General features: G+C 42.2%; 1 protein-coding gene across 4 annotated transcripts in view; it reads left to right on the top strand.

The window, feature by feature from the left end:
* Positions 1-9779, top strand: part of PTPRB (protein tyrosine phosphatase, receptor type B) — a 138379-nt gene extending 128600 nt beyond the window's left edge. For all 4 annotated transcript variants that reach the window (XM_021091988.1, XM_021091989.1, XM_021091987.1 and 1 more), the window contains 2 exons: positions 1426-1546; positions 4191-9779. In XM_021091988.1, coding sequence (XP_020947647.1) covers positions 1426-1546; positions 4191-4213 — 144 coding nt within the window. In that variant the 3' untranslated portion in view covers positions 4214-9779. The remainder of the gene's footprint in view (positions 1-1425; positions 1547-4190) is intronic.

Below are 21533 nucleotides of genomic sequence, written 5' to 3'. Positions count from 1 at the left end.
ATCATAGACTGGCAGCTGTAGCTCTGACTTGACCCCTAGCCTGAGAGTGTCCATGTGCCGTGGGTACAGCCCTAAAAAGCAAAACAAACAAACAAAAAAAAAAAAACTCCAAAGCTGACCACATGTGGATCACCTTAAACGTAGGCTCCAGGAATGTTTTTCAATAGCCATCTAATTAAGAGCAACACAAACTCTAATACAGATTTTTAATGGTCAAAAGTTGTTAGCTGTAGAAGAGGCCTTGGCCTTCTTGTTTTATAGGTGGGGAAACTGAGAGGCCCATCTAGGCCAGCAGAGGCAGACTCAGAGCCCAGGGTCTCTTACTTGGTGGTGTACTCTCCTCCCAATCTCTTGTCTCCCTGGGCTCTGAGCAGTGCTGTCATTCAGGGAGCCCAAGCCCGGGCACTAAGGTTCAGCAGACATTCATTTCTTTATTAGACACTCAGTCGGTAGTAAGGAAGGGGTGTGATGCCTATGGATGAGCTTCTGTTACCAGTGGAGGTCTTTGTGGTGTCCTTTGGTCACTAAAACACTGACTCTTCTATATTTGTTTCTATTTCAAAAGCAGGTGGTTCCCAAAGAGCTGACAGGTGGGTCTCTCTCCAGAGTGTAACCCTCTGGTTTTCTGCAGCCAGCCAACATCTTTGAGATTCTTCCATGACTCAGACACAGATGCTCAGAGAAGTGAGATGGAGAAGTCCAGTAGGGTCTATTATACACACCTCCTTTTCCTCACCATACCCGCCCCCCAAAAAGGGGAATGAAATAGCAGAGTACACAGCGAAATTATTCTCTCATTCAATAATACAAAGAAATTAGAATTCACCTAAGAAAACTGGTGCAGCGGGGGAAACAAAAGGATCGGGGTCACACACTCAGGATTAAATCCTAGAGTCTCACTCCTTAGCAGTGTGACTTCGCTGAGTCTCCACTCATATGCGTGATTGTGTCTACTATACAAAGTGTCAGAATGATCAAGTGAGACAGTTTATGTAAAATGCATTCTTCTATGTACTAGAGACCATTGGTAAAGGGATGATGAAGAAATCTGCTAACCTGGAGTTCCTGTCATGGCTCAGTGGTTAACCAACCTGACTAGTATCCATGGGGATGTGGGTTTGATCTCTGGCCTTGCTCAGTGGATTAAGGATCTGGCATTGCTGTGAGCTGTGGTGCAGGTCTCAGATGTAGCTCAGATTCAGCATTGCTGTGGCTGTGGCGTAGGCCAGCAGCTGCAGCTCCAATTTGACCCCTAGCCTGGGAACCTCCATATGCCATGGGTTTGGCCCTAAAAAAACAAGAAAGAAAAAGAAACTTGCTAACTAATATGGAATCCCACTACTGTTAATGTTTTATAAGAGTTCCTCTTCTTTCTTTGGCTTGAGAACTTGCCTTCCTCTGACATGTTTTGTGTTTTTTTTGTAGTGTCAGTATGTGTACCTCCATCAGTGTGTAAGAGATGTTCTCAGAGCAAGGAAGCTACGGAGTGAACAGGAAAACCCTTTGTTTCCAATCTACGAAAATGTGAATCCAGAGTATCACAGAGGTAGGCGCTTACTTCACTCGTCTATGAGTTTATTTATCAAGATGTGATTAATCTGGATACGATGCAGAACCTCCAGCTCTTCCACTGTGTACCACACATCTCTTCTCTACCCACAGACTTGGGGGAAAGGCCTTCACAGAGTGGCATCAGGGAAGAGGGGAAAAGTTGGGGGCGGGGGGGGGGCCACACTGGAGCATAGACTTCACGTGGTGTCTCTTCCTGCCTGGCCCAGGATGCTCTCCATTCAGGATGAAGCTTAACATTTCTAAGGCTCACGGCTAAGCGAAGGCTTTGAAATAGCATCTGGGAGTTCAAATTGTAAAACCCCTTTGGAGGAGAACTTGGCCATATGTATCAAGGTCCTTAATATGTTCTTGTCATGCAGTATTTCTACCACCACCCTAAGTAGTGACAAAGCTTTATGCACAAAGTTTTCATAGTTAAAGGTCTGGGTGTGGAGTTCTCCTGTGATGCAGTGGGTTAAGGATCTGGCGTTGTCACTGCAGTAGCTCAGGTGATTGCTGTGGCATGGGTTCAGTCCATGGCCTGGGAACTTCCACATGCCATAGGTGCAACCAAAGAAAAAAAAAAGATAAATCAACTATACTTTAATAAAAAACCTAAATGTTTAACAGTGAGGACTAAGTACACCATGGTGCACTCATTGAGTACAAGAGGATGCAGTCATTAAGAATTATATTCTTGAAGATATTATAACAGCATGAATATTCTCATAAATAAGGAAAGCAGAATGTAAAACAAACAAAAAAAATCAACACATGGGGGAAAAGAAAGACTAGAAAGAAATATACTACAATAGTAAAACAAATTTCTCTGAGCAGTAAAATAATATATAGTTTTTCTTCCAGTTCATTATGTTTTTTCAAAATTTTTTAGAACAAGGATATAACATTTTTTTAAATGAAAAATTCAGTAGAGGAGTTCTCATCGTGGCTCAGTGGTTAACGAATCCAACTAGGAAGTATAAGGTTGCCGGTTTGATCCCTGGCCTCACTCAGTGGGTTAAGATCCGGCGTTGCCGTGAGCTGTGGTGTAGGTTGCAGATGCAGCTCGGATCTCGTGTTGCTGTGGCTCTGGTGTAGGCCGGCAGCTACAGCTCTGATTAGATCCCTAGCCTGGGAACCTCCACATGCGGCGGGAGCAGCCCTAGAAAAGGCAAAAAGACCAAAAAAAAAGGAAAGAAAAATTCAGTAGGAAAAAAATGTATAAACTTTATAAGGCATCACTTTGTTCGGACAGGAATTACTTGACATATGATGTGTCCACCTTTTCCCACTCAGGACCATCAAGATCTAATTTATCACATGGCTAACTGCAGATTTGAAGTTACATTGTATTAGTTATTTATTACCAGCTAACAAATTACCCCTAAATTTAGCAGCTTACCTCAACATTTATTAATTCACAATTTCTGTAGGTCAGGAATTTGGGAGGGGTTGAGCTGAGTGGTTCTGGCCCAGGATCTCTCATGAGGTTGCTGTCAAGACATTGGCCAGTGCTACAGTCATCTGAAGGCTTGACCAGGGCTGGAGTGTTCACTTAAAGGTGGCTCACTCAGGTGCCTGTAAGCATAAGTCTCAGTGTTTTGCCACGAATTCAAATATTTATCTATAGATTATAGATTTCTCATTTTGGACATTGTTTTGGAGCTATCTTATATCTCCATTTCTTTCTTTCTTTCTTTCTTTTTTTTTTTTTTTTTTGCTTTTTAGGGCAACATGTGTGACATATGGAATTTGCCAGGCTAGGGGTTGAATTGGAGTTGCAGCTGCCAGCCACAGCCACAGCAATTCAGGGTCCAAGCCATATCTTTGACCTACACCACAGCTCACAGCAATGCCAGATGCTCAACCCACTGAGCAAGGCCCAGGATCGAACTCGAATCCTCATGGTTACTAGTTGGGTTTATGCCGCAATAGGAGCTCCTATCTCCATCTCTAAATGCTCTTCAATTTAATGAATTCTCTGCTTCCTCCACACATGCCCACCCACTTGTCTCGTATATTAAATAGTTAATAATCTGTGAAGCACACATACAAGAGAGAGCTGCTATTTAAAGTTCTTGGTAAATCAGATAATCCTTTTGTTATGTAAATAATTACCCCCTAATTTATCTGTATAGTAACTTAAGGTTTTTGCATGTCAGATTCTTTAAGAAGCTCCAGGATGGAGGGAGCTCTTGGGGAGGGGGGTTGGTCTTGAAGGTTTCTTTGTCTTGGTTTGACTTGTTTAAAAGTCTTTTTTTAGTGTGATCTTGAGTGCTCCTGAAAGAAGCTAACAATAGTATGGTTAGCTTCAGGCATCTGAAAATTAGGATTCAGATCCTAGCTCTGGAACTAACCAGCATTCACAAGCTGTGTAACCCTGATTGAGTTCCTGCACCTCTCTGGGCCTAGGGCTCATCTGTAAAACCAGAAGATAGACTAGAGTCACTAGTCCTTTCCAATTCTAGTAACCTGTGGTTCTGAATACAGTGACTTGACCCCCACGGGGATGGTCTCATCTAAACCATAATGAAGTTCTGTCGTTTCTGATAGTCTTTGCATTTGTAATTTTCATAAACAGAACAAATAACTATGACTCACCCTGCTACAGCCTCTAATTCCGGTGTCCTTCCTTTCAGATGCGGGCTATTCAAGGCATTGAGAATGCACCGGAAGATCTCCTGGATAAAAACTATTCACTTTGTAATTTAAAAACAAAAACAAAAACAAAAACTTGCTTCACGCCCTATAGAGGTGCCAGCTATTTCTGTTGATACTATGTATAATTTATTAATCTGGAGAATTTTTAAGAATTTATGTAATTTAAAGGTAACAGATATTATTGTACATAGTTGTATTTTGTAGTTTCTTTTGTAAATATGTATTTTTTCACAGTGTTTAATATTATAAGCTTTATATAATACTATTTTTTCCACACTAACGTGTTCATGGCTTGTTCTACATAAACTAATTCAACCTGTGTGACAGGACAACTGATAAAATGTACATGGAGGTGGATGCAGAGGTGGTCCCCTGAGCCATGGTTTTTACCATGTTATTACGTTTTGATACCTCCTGCACAGGATAAAGGGCAGGGAGTACAGCTGGCTTGGCTGCATCACCATCCTACAAATCTTAGGGTCCAAAGAGGACCCAGATGCAAGTTGGACAAATGTAACAGTCAAAAGAAAGGATGGGGGAGATGGGCTTAAGTGGCCCCCAAGCTTGCAGAGGTGGTTGTGCCACTACTGCTTAGTCTCTCCCCCTTTCTCCTGCCAGAGGTTCAAGTCAACATGGTCAGCTTAGGAGTGCAGAGCAAGTCCAGGTGGCAGGGCTGAGGGTTCAGAGAGAGAATGACCCAGGCAGAATGCTGAATTCCTCACATCCACCTGCATTCCTGACTGGACACCGAGTCCACATGCCAATTGCCAACCACAGCCTGTTTTACTCCCTCCACACTGTGCTGTGCAAACATGCATCCCACACTGTTGGCTGATGGACACACGCTCGTCTTTGTCCCATTTCTAGTGGGCTGCATCCCTGGAAAAGTCAAGCTTGCACCAGTCGTACTTGGTTTTCCCATCAGAAGATTGTGGGGTCAGATCACACTCCAGATCAAAGGTCCTACTCTCATTATCGCTATAGAAATATCGACAAACATCATAGATCGTTAATTTTTAAAAACACAGAAACAAAAATTCAGTGGTACTTAGTATAAAATTTTTCAAAAGCACTTTTTAGTCAGTCATTGAGGTCAAACTATCAAGTAGTCATCTTAAGCTGCACTTAATATAAAAGGCACTACATACTCTATCTACCAAGTTGATCTTCAGTGAGTGTGCCTGGTTTGATTAGGACAAATTTCATTGAGTCAGAAATTGGGTACTGCCCTCCCCGAGGTCCAGTTCCGAGGGTCTTCCTGGGGAAAATCTGAAAGATACCTGTCTAGTCTCCTCATGGTTCCCTAAGAGATGAGTCAGAGATGCTGGCCTTTTTCTCACTACAGACTTCTCTGTCATAAACTTAAGAATTAGAAATCATGGCTGTTGATCTCACAGACTCATCTGCAGCATAAGTACATTTCTTTGCATAGTATATATTTTTGCTACATAACACAAAGTCCTATAAGTAATATAACAGCTATAATAGGCATAGTAATGGAAAATCATTAAATATATCTAAAATAGAGATTTATAGTTAAGTAAAACTCCACTCAAACTGCAGAAATTTCGAGGGCTATTTGAAAATTATGGAAACAGGAAAAAAACTTTATAAGAATGAACATCAAGAAGATTCCAAGTTTTCACAGTATCATTGTACCCCATGCCCTTGTGAAGTGACCATGTTAGGGTCTGGTCCTGTTTCATGAAAGTAGGAGGATCTTTTCGAAATGAAAAGGAACAACATCCATTTAAGTGTGGCAGAGGTACCACCAGGGAGAAAATAAAGGTTGGAGATTTATGAGATGTGGTGTCTATGAAGAATAACTTTCCCTGCATTAAAAAGAAAACACAAGAAGTTCCCATTGTGGCTCAGTGATAAAAAACAAAAACAAAAACAAAAACAAAAAAAAAACCCTAGTATCCATGAAGATGTGGGTTCAATCCCTGGCCTCACTCAGTGGGTTAAGGATTTGGCGTTGCCATGAGCTGTGGTGTACATTGGCAGCTGCAGCTCCAACTGAACCCCTAGCCTGGGAATTTCCATATACCATGGGTGCAGCCCTAAAAAAAAAAAAGAAAGAAAAGAAAAAAGAGAGGGGAAAAAAATTTCAGTTAACGTTGCTAGGCACAAAGCACACCCATACATGGAAAGAAATTCATTTTTGCCTTTTCATTCATTCAGAAAAATTTTAGTCAGTGCCTGCAACTTGCTAAGCACTGTCCTAGAGGCAACATATTTGTACTCAATAAAGAGAATGCATCACAGTCATAGAGGTGGGGTTATTGTTACTATTTTCAGTGAAGCTTGAGAGGGGGGCTCTGCGAGGCAGGGACGTTGCCCAGCACCAGGGCAGCTGCGGCCTTCCAGGCCACACAACTGGCAAGCACTGGTGCTGCTTCTCTAGCAAATCACTGGTCCAAAAAGAGCGCAATTAACTGCACAAACCAAGAATTGAAACCGTAAAAAACCTCCACATCTGTCATAGTCAATATCCTGGCATATCTGGAGTGGAATCAGAGTTATGAAAATGGACATGACAAGGGAAAAACTGTATGTTCTTTTGGTCTAACGCAGGACCTATTTATTCCTACCCTCCACCTGTCTAAATTTAAATCTCCTTAGCAACAAATATTTCACTATCTTCCCTCCCACCACCTCCAAAGACTAAATACATAATCTAGTTGATCTATTTATTAAATTTAGGAGGAGAAAAAAAAAAAGGTTTCCTTGACATTCAGCTCAATTGGATGTGTTTTAATTTAATCCCATCATGTGTTATGTCTTGGTAAACACTCCGTTTCCTGTCACAGTGGGCATCTCGGCTGAGCACCTGTGCAGTACACTTTAATCATCGAGCTTTCAAAGTGCTCTGGAGCTATCAAATCTTGGAAGGGTCCTGTCTTGCATCTTAATAATTATTTATCCAAGTTCTTTATAATTAACTCCTTTAATCTCTACTCATTAAATCAATTTCATATTATTCTGTTGTTCTCTGGATGGCAGCCAATTTTTGAGCTCTTGAATCTGATTTTTCCAAGGCTCATCTTTCCATCTAGCTCTGCACATATTTGTCCTAAGTAAATCACCAGCCCTTAAACACTTCTGAGTCCCTCTTTTTCACTGCTTGTCTCCTTCTCTCTTTAGAATGTTTGCTTTCCTGGTAGAATGTGACTTTATTTCCTTTTCATCTTATCTCCTCATGCCCATTGGTATTTCATAGTCTTTTCAGGCTTCAAATTATAGAAGAGGTGGCAATGATTTCACTTTTAAACATTAAAATGGCCATAGCCGCAGCATATTGGGGATAGCTTTATTTGGGGGGGTCTTTAATTTTATTGGAAGAAAGCCCAAAATGACATATGAAAATAATATGAAACCACTAAGCAGATGTCCAGCAATACAGAAATAGACTTCGCATGTTATATTTCACACTCCGACTCTCTTGTCTTAGTGTCTCAGGATCCAATTTCTTATATTTAAACCAGTCTCCTTACCTCTTGCAAGGAAATTATCAGCCATATACTGAATTCTCACTCACTTAACTTTCTGGGTGTCTGAGGTTGGAATCCTGAAGTCATGCACCTTTCAGATCCAGATGAGAGCAAGTGGTAAAACCTGAGCCCCAACTCTGGGGTGCTCTAGGGTTTTAGTTCACACACATGAGCCAGACTAAACATGACCTGGTGGGGAAAAAAATAGGTAATAAGCTGCTTGTTTGAGGTAGCAGTTCAAGGACTTTCCAGGTTCCATTTCATCGAGGAAATGAAAGTAATTGATCAGCCGAAACAGAGCAGCAAGAAGTAATGGCTGATCCTCCCCGAAGTGGCTGGGAGCAAGCCTTCAATGGTACCTCATTCTTGAAAAACGTTATCAACCAAATACTCTGTTAAGTTCCTGAGTATTTTTTAACTGAGATTTCAAACCACATCAAGTATTCAAAGATTGCTTCACATCAAGGGAAAATATATAAACCATGACTGCAGAAGGCAAGCGAAATAATGCAAAGAAGAAAAATCATTGAACAAGGGCATCTAAAAGGTCATCATTCTCACAGAAAGAGGACATGGTATCCCTGCTGTGTGTCCAGACTGTCCTTCAGGAACCTCATAGGCCTATTATCCTTATGAACCCTTATGGGGGTTCATTTTGACTATGTTGGCCAGATGATTCAGCTGATTAAGCAATTGAATTGACTCATACAGTTTTGTGAATTGACCAGGTGTTTGATGAAATTGAGTTTGGAATTCTGAACACACTCCCTTGGAGTCTTGCAGTGGATGGTGCCTTTGAAAATATTTGGCCGTTTTACTTAAAACGCATGGTAACATTTAATGCAGCCATGATAATAGCAAAAATCTGTTCTGTTCTAAAAATGTTTCTAGCAATGGAAATATTTCTGACTAAAAGAATACTCTTGTCTGGTAGGGAGGCTCCCTAGGAATAAATGTATGCAACAAAAATAAGTCACTTTATTTTTTTTTTAAGGTTGTCTATATAGATACATTCATGAAATAAGAAAATTGTTGGTGAACACTCCTAAAATAGGGGTTTATGTAATGGAAATAAAAGGCTTTATTAACAGATTTACCAAAGATTATTTTTATAATCTATATGCCAATGTACATGATCTTATATAAAATACCAAATACATTGTTGAAAATGGTGAATAATGTCAGACAAGTGTAAAACTGTGTTCCTTCTAGAATATTCACAAGAAAGGTTAGTTATGGCTGTTTCCTCCTGACTTAAGTAACATCTATTAAGAAAAACTATCTTCATTCTAAGAGCAAGCTTTCTGTTACATTTGAGAGTTTGTGTTTTCATAGCTGAGTGAGCAGATAGGCACCCCACCAAGAAAAAAGCAGATGCAGTTGTGGCTTGAGGAGTGGGAGCTGGATGGTGTTCCACCTGCGAGCTAGTGGGAGAGTCGACAGTGGCCTTTGTGAAATCTCATCTCAGCCACACTAACAACCGAGTACCCATGTTCTCAGCTGAAGAGTCCTAAATCTTCCAGGTGGGACCAGCTTATAAATCCTGCAAGGACAAGGACCAAGTCTTTAAGCTCTTCTCTACTCCAACCTTACAGAGATGCGTACACAGCTCGCAGCCATTCAATATGTCATTTTTGGGTGGAAATTGTTCCTGGTCCAATACTTTGGGTGTTAGGTAGTCAGTGTCTAATAATACTGTTGTCCATGAAGGTTTATATGACTATTTCTTGTTTTGTGTGATGCTTAAATAAAAAATGTAAATAAATCTAGCCACTGAACTTATTATGTTCTATAATAGAGCTCTTTGAAGTGTGTAATATCATGTATTCTTTCTTTGTAAATCTGGTTATTTAAAATGGCAGTAGATGATTCTCTTTCTTTCTCACTATAGCACCTCCTTACAATATTGTGTTTCTAACCAACCCCAAATGAAGAGAGAACTTCTTTAGTCTTCTATTTAAATTACGTATGTGCTTAATATATTTTCACATTTGCAACCATGGTCAAAAAAATCTGTATAGTGTCTTACACACCTTCTCCCTAGTACAGGAATAAAACTGCTGTTGAAGGAAAGTGTTCTGTCTTCTATGTACCTATTTCTGATTTGTCAATGTCTGTCATTTGTCTGCCCAGAAGAAAGGTCAGAAGTGACTGTTTCTAAATGGGAAAAATCTTCCAGTCATTATCATGAAAACGCAGTTGTCTTAACCTTTGTTCCTGGGAGTGCTGGGTTGGTTACCTAGCATATCACATACACATAATAGACTCTCTAGTTGACTGTCTCCAACTAAACTCTTGCTTTCAGTTCTTTAGTTCATTAGTAACCAAAATGTCATCTATTACCAACAGGGTTGGCATATTCTCAGAGACGCTGCCCCAGCTGGATCCCCCTGAGCCCTTCAGAAGAACTTCACACATTAGCGGGTGGTGTGATATTTGGTTAAGAGCTGCTGTGTCTATTTCCAGAATTATTATTTTGCCTTTTTGACTTTCTCATATTTAAGCTGAAAGATCCATGCCCTTCACAACTCCAGTATTTCATTTTTCTACAACTTCCAGAAATCTTTATTTTTAAAAAAATATATGATAATAGATGTACATGTAAAACTATTACATACAAAGTGCTTTCTAAAGCAGTTTCTGGATTCAAATACTAAGGTTAGCAAAATAATTTGACCTCTGAGGCTTGATCTTTTTTTTTTTTTTTTCAAAGTAGCTGTGTGTTTGATGGAATTTACTCTTCAAGAAAAAGAGAATATTACAATATGAACTCATCACTTAGTCATTCTGCTGATACATCCTCCACAATCACAAAATGTAAGAGTTGGAAGGGCCACCTTAGGAATGGACAATGATGGAAACCAAGTCCCGAGTTTAAAATGACACAGCAAGGAGGTCCTGTCATGGCTCAGTGGAAACAAATCTGACTAGAATCCATGAGGACACAGGTTTGATCCCTGGCCTCACTCAGTGGGTTAAGGATCTGGCATTGCTGTGAGCTATGGTGTAGGTCACAGATGAGGCTCGGATATGGCATTGCTGTAGCTGTGGTGTAGGCCAGTGGCTATAGCCCCGATTCAACCCCTAACCTGGAACCCTTCACATGCTGGGGGTGTGGCCTTAAAAAAAAAAAAGACAAAAAATAAAAATAAAATGATGTAGAAGAATGGGACAGTGCTGTAATCAAACCCTGCCTTCCTCTTAGTCATAGGGGAGGACCCGTCTACACATAAACATAGACAAAGAAGAAAGCTTCTCAGATCCAGGGGTTTCAGCAGCCATCTCCAACATAGAGACAGAGCCGTCAGTGGAACTTTCAACATCTTGTGTGATTATTCCTTCCATTTTTGCATCAATATGTCCAGAGACACCCATTTGTTAAACAAATCCCAGACTGTATTTTAGAATCATACCTTAGCAAAAGTCATCATAATCTTAAAGCTGAAAAACTATTGAATAGAAAAGGAGAAAATGGAGTTCCTGTTGTGGCTCAGTGGGTTAAGAACCTGACTAGTAACCATGAGGATGGAGGTTTGATCCCTAGCCTCACTCAGTGGGTTAAGGACCCAGCTCTGCTGCAAGCTGCAGTGTGGATCAAAGATGCGGCTTGGATCTGGTATTACTGTGGCTGTGGTAGAGGCCGGCAGCAGCAGCTCTGATTGAACCCCTAGCCTGGGAACTTCCATATGCTGCAGATGCATCTGCGAGGGGGCGGGGGGGGGGGCGTAGGAGATATAGAGAAAACGTGATTTTCTAACATCATACTACTATAAAACATTATGAATGCTAATTAAATCAAACCTAAAACCCAGAAGAGGTCCTACCACTGGATGTTGAAAGAACTGGCAAGGTTTTTGATATTGCCAATCAAAGAGGCATTTATAATTGAAGGGTAAAAATTAAACTGGTGAAATTCAAGCTTGAATAATAGAGAAAACCATGCAGGAGGGATGGTTCTGTATAGGAGTTAACATTCACCAAAAGCTATGCTCACTAAAATATCTACCCAATCCAGTATCTCCCAAGGAAAAAATTTTACTATTATTTAGAGAACTGTTGATCTAAGTAAAGCTTGCCTTTTTCCTGAGGTTTACTGCAATGATGCAAGAACCTCTGTATAAAGTATCTTAATATTAAGTTACTTTTCTCTTTGTTCTCAGAGCTCTTGACCCCAGGAAGAAACCTGGCATCTATTTCCATTTTCAAAAAGAACTATCAGTGAAGTATGTTTGGTGTTGGTGGCCAAGAGCCTTCCCAGTCTTAAGTCTTGCTGAGAAGCTAAGACAAAAAAACGACAACAAAAATCAAAAAGAAAAAGCTGACAGTACAACTATAGAAACAAAGGACACTCAAAGTGGAAAAGTTCAGAAGCCTGGGAACATTCTTAAATTTAACCTCAATCAGAAAATACCATTTGGGAGTTCCTGTCATGGCTCAGTGGTTAACAAATCCGACTAGGAACCAGGAGGCTGCGAATTCGATCCGTGGCCTTGCTCAGTGGGTTAAGAATCTGGCGTTGCTGTGAGCTGTGGTGTAGGTCGCAGACGCGGCTCGGATCCCGTGTTACTGTGGCTCTGGCGCAGGCCGGTGGCTATGGCTCCGATTTGACCCCTAGCCTGGGAACCTCCACATGCTGTGGTAGCGGCCCTTGAAAAGGCAAAAAGACAAAAAAAAAAAAAAAAAAAAAAAAAAAAAAAAAAAAAAAAAAAAAAAAAAAAAAAAAAAGAGAGAAAAAGAAAATACCATTTGTAAGGCATATAAATGAAATTCTCAAGCCATATTTCATTCCTAAAGAACTTTCCAATTACCCCTGACCCAGTCTTCATCCAAGTAGCTGTTCCTTCCCCACTCATGACAGATGGCTGGGGAAGGAAACACTGTCTAACTGCAAAGAAGAACACATAAGCGATAAATACAGATGAACCAGGATGGGAAGAGGTAAAATGAATGATCTTGCTTTGGTGGAAGGCCATGAGGAAGAAGGCAAGGAAGGAGTAAAATCAAAGATGAGGAGTTCCCACCGTAGTACAGTGGTTAATGAATCCGACTAGTAACCATGAGGTTGCAGGTTCGATCTCTGGCCTTGCTCTGTGGGTTAAGGATCTGGCGTTGCTGTGAGCTGTGATGTAGGTTGCAGACGTAGCTCAGATCCCGAGTTGCTGTGGCTGTGGTGTAGGCTGGCTTGGCTACAACTCTGATTAGACCCCTAGCCTGGGAACCTCCACATGCCACGGGTGCAGCCCTAGAAAAGGCAAAAAGACAAAAAAATGAAATAAAAATAAAAAATGAGAGCTAGAATCTGAAGGAGCTATTGGGAGTCTTAGTCCCCTAGCAGTATCAGAAGATTTTTCTCATTTAACTCAAGAGAAAGACATTCCAGGAGTTCCATTCGTGGCTCAGTGGTTAATGAACCTGACCAGAAACCATGAGGATGTGGGTTCAATCCCTGGCCTGGCTCAGTGGGTTAAGGATCCAGTGTTGCCAAGAGCTGTGGTGTAGGTCACAGATGCAACTCCAGTCCCACATTGTTGTGGCTGTGGTGTAGGCTGGCAGCAACAGCTCTGATTAGACCCTTAGCCTGGACACTTCCATATGCCATGGGTTGACCCTAAAAAGCAAAAATAAATAAGTAAATTAGTTAAATTTTTAAAAAGTGTGACCTCCTAATCTCTCTTTGTCAGAGGATCTCAAAGTAGGTGCCCAAATCATCAACTGGGACCTGGTTAGAAATGCAAATTCTCAGACTCACACCCCTGCAATCCTAATGAATCTGTAACTCTGGGGTGGAGCCCAGCAATGTGTGTTTAACCAGCCCCCTGGGTGATTGGCTGCAGGCTATTCGGTGGAGTCCCGACAGCCTCTCTGCTTTGCAGCTTATTGTCAGTCAAATTTCTTTGAGAAAAAACTCTGTCAAACCCCATGAGACAAAGGGAATAATAATGTGTAATATTTTCGATCCCTAGTACATAATAAGCACTTTTTTGGGGGGTGGGGGGCACACCTGTGGCATATAGAGGTTCCCAGGCTAGGGGTCTCATCAGAGCTGTAGCCGCTGGCCTACACCACAGACACAGCAATGCAGGATACAAACCACATCTTCAACCTACACCATAGCTCACAAAGCGAGGCCAAGGATTGAACCTGTGTCCTCACGGATGCTAGTCAGATTCATTTCCGCTGAGCCATGACAGGAACTCCCATAATAAGCACTTAATAAATGTTAGAGCTATTATTATCATGTGCCAAATAGCAATCTGCTTTACCTGCATTAGTTAATTCTTGCGAAACTAAATAAAGCAGGGCCAATAATTATTCCCTTTCTACAGATGAAAAAACTGAGGCACACAGGGAGAGTAAATATCTGGCCCAAAGTAATGTCAGAACATCACTTTGAACAAGGACAGAGTAATTCTAAAGCCTGTGTTCTTAACCACTTTCTCCTACATCACAGGTTGGAGAAAAGGTTGCTTAAGCACTATGGCTTAAATTAAATTCAACTTTAAATCTCCAGCTTCAACTTACACAACTCAACAGCAAAAAAGCCAATCAATCAATGGAAAAATGGGCAAAAGACCTGAATAGACTGTTCTTTCCAAGGAAGATACACAGATGGCCAGCAAACACATGAAAAAATACTCAACATCGCTGATTATAAGAGAAATGTAAATCAAAACTACCATGAGATACCACCTCACACCAGTCAGAATGGCCATCATTAATAAGTCCACAAATAACAAGTGCTGGAGGGGCTGTGGAGAAAAGGGAACCCTCCTGCACTGCTGGTGGGAATGTAAACTGGTACAGCCACTATGGAGAACAGTTTGGAGATACCTTAGAAATCTATACATAGAACTTCCATATGACCCCGCAATCCCACTCTTGGGCATATATCTGGACAAAACTCTACTTAAAAGAGACACATGCACCCGCATGTTCATTGCAGCCCTATTCACAATAGCCAGGACATGGAAACAACCCAAATGTCCATCGACAGATGATTGGACTCGGAAGATGTGGTATATATACACAATGGAATACTACTCAGTCATAAAAAAGAATGACATAAAGCCATTTGCAACAACTTGGATGGAACTAGAGACTCTCATACTGAGTGAAATGAGCCAGAAAGACAAAGGCAAATACCATATGATATCACTTATAACTGGAATCTAATATCCGGCACAAATGAACATCTCCTCAGAAAAGAAAATCACGGACTTGAAGAATAGACTTGTGGCTGCCTGACGGGAGAGGGAGGGAGTGGGAGGGATCGGGAGCTTGGAGTTATCAGATACAACTTAGAATAGATTGGAGTTATCAGATACAACTTAGAGTAGCATTGAGAACTATGTCTAGATACTCATATTGCAACAGAACAAAGGGTGGGGGAAAAAACATATACATGTAGGAATAACTTGATCCCCATGCTGTACAGTGGGAAAAAAAATAAATACAAAAAAATTAAAAATAAAAATAATAAATCTCCAGCTTCAAATCAGCTTTGCAGGCTCATATACAGGCTGCAAAGCACATCCCTCCACCTTCACTCTGTTGACTCTTGCTAAACATCCATCAGTCCAATAACTTGGATGTTGACGTCCCTTCCAGCATTTTGGAATGGGATAGCACAATCACCTCCTCTGAATTCAATCCCATCTGTTTCCTCTGGGGCCCAGGATCATGCTATTAATTCTCAGGGTGACTGTAAATTCTTAGGGCAAAGTCACCATGGTTGTACCCTGCAGAAGTGGCATGTCAACACCAGATGGAAGACATAACGAAAGGGAAGAGGACTCCCCATATAAGGTGGAAGAAATGGACCCTAAAAGGCAGCTCCCAGTTCTCCGAGATGCTAACAACTAGAGGCAACAACAGTCAGGCCCAGATGGCTGCTGAGCCACAAGGGAAAGGAGGGGACACAGGAGCGGGCCTCAATGGCACCATGTAGATTAAGCAAGACAAAGAAAGCCGGTATGACCTGGGCTGTGAAGGTGAGAAGGAAGGAAGAATGAGGAGGACAGGACCTCAAAGGTGCCACTGTCACTGTGTCCCCCAAGCCCCAGCCTCAGACCAGGAGGGCGGGAGAGAATGTTCCCTCATCACTTCCATTTGGTAAAGAAAGCCCTGCCCATCAGATGGGGCTCAGATGGCATCCTCAATACGGTGCGCGCAGAGCACCAATGATCAAGAAGTGGGCAGTCTTCCTGGCTCCACTGGCCTTTCCCTGGACCCGCCACCTCTGAGCAGCTTCCCAGGACCTCAGCACGCACGGCTGTGCATGCACTTGGTTGGACAACGTGCCAGAGGGTTGGGGGTAGAGCAGTCCATTTAGACCCACTTAAAAGTTGTGCAACTGGATTAAGTTTCAAGGACCAGTTGTCTTTTCCATCCACCTTTCTGCAACAGGAAGTCTGCAGCAGTCTTTTACCTGCTGCCATTTCTATTAACCCGCTAGGTGGCCAGGCTTTAGCTACCTCACCATCCCGCCTGAGTTCACATCTCGTCATCTCGGCAAACTCGGGTGTCCTCCGCATGGTCCCTGCGCCTCCGTCTGGCGCTCCAGTGCCCCCCTCTACGCTGCTGCCAACAGTGATTGCTCTAAAATACAAAACTGGAGTTCCTGTTGTGGTTCAGCAGCTTAATGAATCTGACCAGCATCCATGAGGACGCAGGTTCGATCCCTGGCCTTGCTCAGTGGGTTAAGGATCCGGCATTGCCGTGGGTTGTGGTGTAGGTCACAGACACGGCTTGGATCCTGCGATGCTGTGGCCATGGTGTAGGCCAGCAACTACAGCTCCGATTTGACCCCTAGCCTGGGACCCTCCATATGCCATGGGTAGGGCCCATTAAAAAAAGCAAAAAAGCGAAAAAAACAAAACAAAACAAAAAAAACAAAATTGACCATGGTCCACCTGAAATTGACCACTGGCTCCCAATTATCACAAGGTGCTGTCCTCAGTGGTCAGAGAAAGCCTTTGATGATGGCTTGTACCCTCCTCCTCAGCTGTGACTGTAGCCACTCCTCTCCCTGCAATTTATGTTTCACTGTCTCAAACCCTTATGGTTTCTAGGGTGTGTGTTGCTCTTCTGTACATTTCTGCTCTGGTATATTCCTTTTTCTCCCCACCTAAAATAATTCTCACCTCTCCTCTGACACCCAGGAACCATCACAGGGGGCAGGAGGGTCACTGGCCCTGGGCTCACACTCACAAAGCATCACAAACACAACCCTTTGATTGATCAACAAATAACCATATGATATCACTTATATGTGGAATCTAAAATATAGCGCAGTGAACCTCTCTACAAAACAGAAACAGATTCAAAGACAGAGAGAACAGACTTATGGTTGTCAAAGGAGGGGGAGGGAATGGGATGGACTGGGAGTCTGGGTTAGTAGATGCAACCTATTACATTTAGGATGGAGACACAACAAGGTCCTACTGCAGGGTACAGGGAACCATATCCAATCACCTGGGAGACCATGATGGAAGATAATATGAGAAAAAGAATGAACATATGGGGGTGTGTGTATATGTGTAATGGGGTCACTTTGCTGTACAGCAGAAATTGGCACAACATTATAAATCAATTATACTTTAATTTAAAAAACAGAAAAAAGTTAAAGCTAGAGTCACAGAGATGCAGACAGGAATGAGAGATGAAAACAAGTTTCATATAACTTTCAACTCAGGCCCATTATTAGATCACTCTGCCTATAATGTACCATAAAAATATTTTTATTTTTATTATTTTATTTTATTTTATTTTAGTCTTTTTGCCATTTTCTTGGGCCGCTCTCGCGGCATATGGAGGTTCCCAGGCTAGGGGTTGAATCAGAGCTGTAGCCACCAGCCTACGCCAGAGCCACAGCAACGCTGGATCTGAGCCGCACCTGCAACCCACGGCAATGCCGGATAGTCAACCCACTGAGCAAGGCCAGGGATCGAACCCACAACCCCATGGTTCCTAGTTGGGTTCGTCAACCACTGCGCCACGACAGGAACTCCCATAAAATTATTTTTAAATAAATCCTTTCAGGAGTTCCCTGGTGGCCTATCAGTTAAGGATTGGGCACTGTCACTGCTGTGGCTTGGGTTCAATCCCTAGTCCAGAAACTTCTGCATGGCTTGGGCACAGCCAAAAAAAAAAAAAAAAAATCCTTTCATTGTTTTGTGATAAAGTTTTACTTACAATTTTTATAGCCCTCTTTATTATTTTTTTCTTTTGTCTTTTTAGGACCACACTTGTGGCATATGGAGGTCCCCAGGCTAGGGGTCAAATCGGAGCTACAGCTGCTGGCCTATGCCACAGCCACACAGAATCTGAGCTGCATCTGTGACCTACACCACAGCTCACGGCAATGCTGGATCCTTAACCCACTGAGCGAGGCCAGGGATCGAACCCGCAACCTCGTGGTTCCCAGTCGGATTTGTTTCCATTGCACCACGAAGGGAATTCCAAAAAAAATTATTTTTACTATACCCAGAAGTCTTAAAAAAATGCCACTGACCCTCCCTTGACCCCTGAGATTGCTGCTTATCAAGTCCCTAAGTTGTCTCCCCAAACTCTGCTCTGCCCCCACAGAGACATTTTGTACCCTTCTGTACCCACAGGGACCTTTTCCATTTTTCATGCATCATGCTGTGTTATGTTGAAATCATTTGTTTCCTATGAGGCTTCATAGTTTCCAGAACAGGTTCTCCAAGGCACCAAGTGAACAAATTTGAGGTTGATTCCTGATATTACTATAACAATAATTATAATGCAATAATTATATCATATAAATGGGCATATTTGAACAAAGTGCCGGGCATCACACACTGCATTCTCACACATTTTAACTGACTCAATCCTCCCCCAAAACCCTGTGAGATGAGAAACTGCGCCCTAAGAGGTCACAGCCAATAAATGGCAGAGTCAGGAGTCAAACTCTGGCAGTCTGGCTTCCGAGGGGGTGTCAACCCCTCTAGCAGCTGTTCTCAAACTTGAGAGTGTATCAGAACTGCCTGGAGAACTTAATAAAACACACAGAGCTGGGCCCCATCCACAATTTCTAAATCAGTGCATTTATACTATGCTCTGGGGGTAGGAAAAATAATGAAGCAAAAATTTGAAAGCTATTGCATTAAATTCTTTGAGGATGATTTCATCTCATTAAATAACTATATTTCAGAAAAGAAGTCTGCCGCTTTTTTAAAGGATTCAACTTGAAAGAGGGCTTTGTAAAGACTGAGTGGTCATTTGCAGTAACTGGTCTTTTCTCTGGAAGAGCACACACTTTGGAGATCGACTGGGTTCAAAAACACCTGCCGAGAAGCTCTCTCTGCATTTGCACAGTTTTACAATGAGGAAATGGGTTTGGAGAAATAAACAACCTACTTGAGTTGCTGAGTCAGCAAACAACCCCTCCAGACCAGCTGCCCTGAGAACAGGCTGAGCTCAGGGCACAACATTCCCTCATCAACCATCTAGTCACAGCACCACCAGCTCAGCCCACTTCCCACACCCAGTTCTTTCAGCCTTGTTTATTCCTCTATGAAAGAAAAGCCCTTTTCTGCCTGACCTTTGAGATGCTTGCAGATCAGATGGTCGGAACTCCTTCTCTTGCTATGATCCACTTCTCCCCATTACAACCATCCCCTCTGCACCCTCCCACCCACTGTTTGCAATAATTTTTTCAAAGAAAGTCTCCTTACCTAAACCTGGATTTACTTTGAATTTGATACCAGTTTGGGTTTGCCTCAACATGTATATGCCACTGCTTGGAATCTTTTTTTTTTTTTTTTTTCTTTTTTAGGGCCCCACCCACGGCATATGGAAGTTCCCAGGCTAGGGGGCGAATCCGAGCTACAGCTGCCAGCCTACACCACAGCCGCAGCAACACCAGATCCAAGGCGGGTCTGCGACCTACACCACAGTTCACGTCAACGCCAGATCTTTAACTCATTGAGCAGGGCCAGGGATCACAGCCACATCCTCATGATGCTAGTCAGGGTCATAATCCTTTAAACTACAATGGGAACTCCTTACCTGCATGGAATCTTAGATACATGCTAATGGTATTATCGTCATGTGGTAGACAGGATAATGAACCCCCCAGAATTCACTTTCTAATCCCCGGTGCATGTGACTATGGATATGTCAGGTTACCTGGCAAAAGGAAACCGGGGTTGCCGATGGAATGAAGCTGCTTATCAACTGACTCTGAGATGGAAAGCTTTTCCTGGATCATTTGGGTGGACCCAATGTAATCCAGAGTTCTTAAAAATTGAAGAGGGAGGCAGGAGAAAGAGAACCAGGGAGATGGCAGTGTGTGAAGAACCTGGCCCAACATTTCTGGTTTTGAAGATGCAAGAAAAGGGCCATGAGCCAAGGAATACAGGTGGCCTCTAGAAGCTGGAAAAAGAAAGGAAATAGATTTTTTTTCCTGGAGCCTCCAGAAGGAATGCAGCCCTGCTGATATTTTGATTTTAGCCCAGTGAGACCTATTTTGGATTCTGACCTTAAGATAATAAATTTAGGTTGTCATAAGCTGCTAGATTCTTGAAAATTGGTTACAATGGCAATGGAAAACTAATATATCCTATTTTACAGATAACAGATCTCAGCTTTAGAGACTTTATATAGTATGTCCAAGGTCATCCAAACAGTAAGTGATGAAGTCAAACCTGAAACTCAAGTCTCTGTAATACAGAGCCCCTATTTCTAATACCACGATAATTGGTAAAACAGGTTCTAATCCCTTCTTCTACATGATAGCTTCTCAAATATTTGTCAGTAGATGTCATATCTTCCTTTAGGCTTCAAGGAAAGCCAAAATTTCTTTGCTCAATCCTCAAATGACCATTTGAAGTCCCTAATCATCTTGGAAAATACAGTGGCCAAGCTGAACATGGTACCAGTGAGGTTCCAACACCATCTTTGTGTGTTTCAATTTTTTTTTTCCAGCATGGAATTTATAATGGATAACCTTCAAGTACGACTTTTTAAGTATAAAAAAATGAGATGGTAGGTTTCTTATATTGACAAATTGTGAACTTAATGTTCCTAAGAAATGGGCCATTTGAATTGGAACACTAATTTATTTGAGCTGCTGGGTCCATTGCTCTGTCCCTACACAGATCATCCCATAATAGTTCCGATACCTGACTATGGTGGTGACAGTCTAGGCTTCCTTCTTGCCTTCCCCCTCCCGCCCCCAGCTCTCAGATCCCAGAGGTAAGAATGCCCCTTTGGAAGAGTGTGCATTTGAGAGTCCACCTGTCTACTTGGTCCTACCCACAGAGATCAACTGTTCCCTGAGACTGAGATTCAGTTGGGACCTCAGGTTTGTATGAGAGACGAAGTCTGTCCTGTTTCTGTAAGGTCTGTCCTATAAGAAAAAGCGGGTGGAAGATTGAGTCTTCAGCTTTGAAATAGCCCACATGGCCAATAAGAACTGCAAGTACATCCCGCCTGGGGAAGCAGAGATAGAGGAACACACTTGGCTCCCACAGTGGCACTTTGGTGTGAGCCCACGAGAGCCAAATGTTACATTTTCTGAACCAGTTGTGAAACACGGCCACTATTAAAAATTAAATTATATAAACCTGCAAGGTTATAGAGTACATTAAAAATAAAGGCAATGAGGAGTTCCCGTAGTGGCTCAGTGGGTTAAGGATCTGGCATTGCCATGAGCTGTGGTGTAGGTCACGGGCGAGGCTCTGATCCAGTGTTGCTGTGGCTGTAGCATAGGCCAGCAACCGCAGCTCCAATTCAATCCCCAGCCCGGGAACTTCCATATGCCCCAGATATGGCCCTAAAAAGAAAAAAAAGAAAAGAAAA

This window comes from Sus scrofa, chromosome 5 (assembly GCF_000003025.6).
Source record: "Sus scrofa isolate TJ Tabasco breed Duroc chromosome 5, Sscrofa11.1, whole genome shotgun sequence".
NCBI classification, from domain to species: Eukaryota; Metazoa; Chordata; class Mammalia; order Artiodactyla; family Suidae; genus Sus; species Sus scrofa.
Note: the sequence above shows the minus strand (reverse complement) of the source record. Positions and strands in the feature narration are given on the sequence as shown.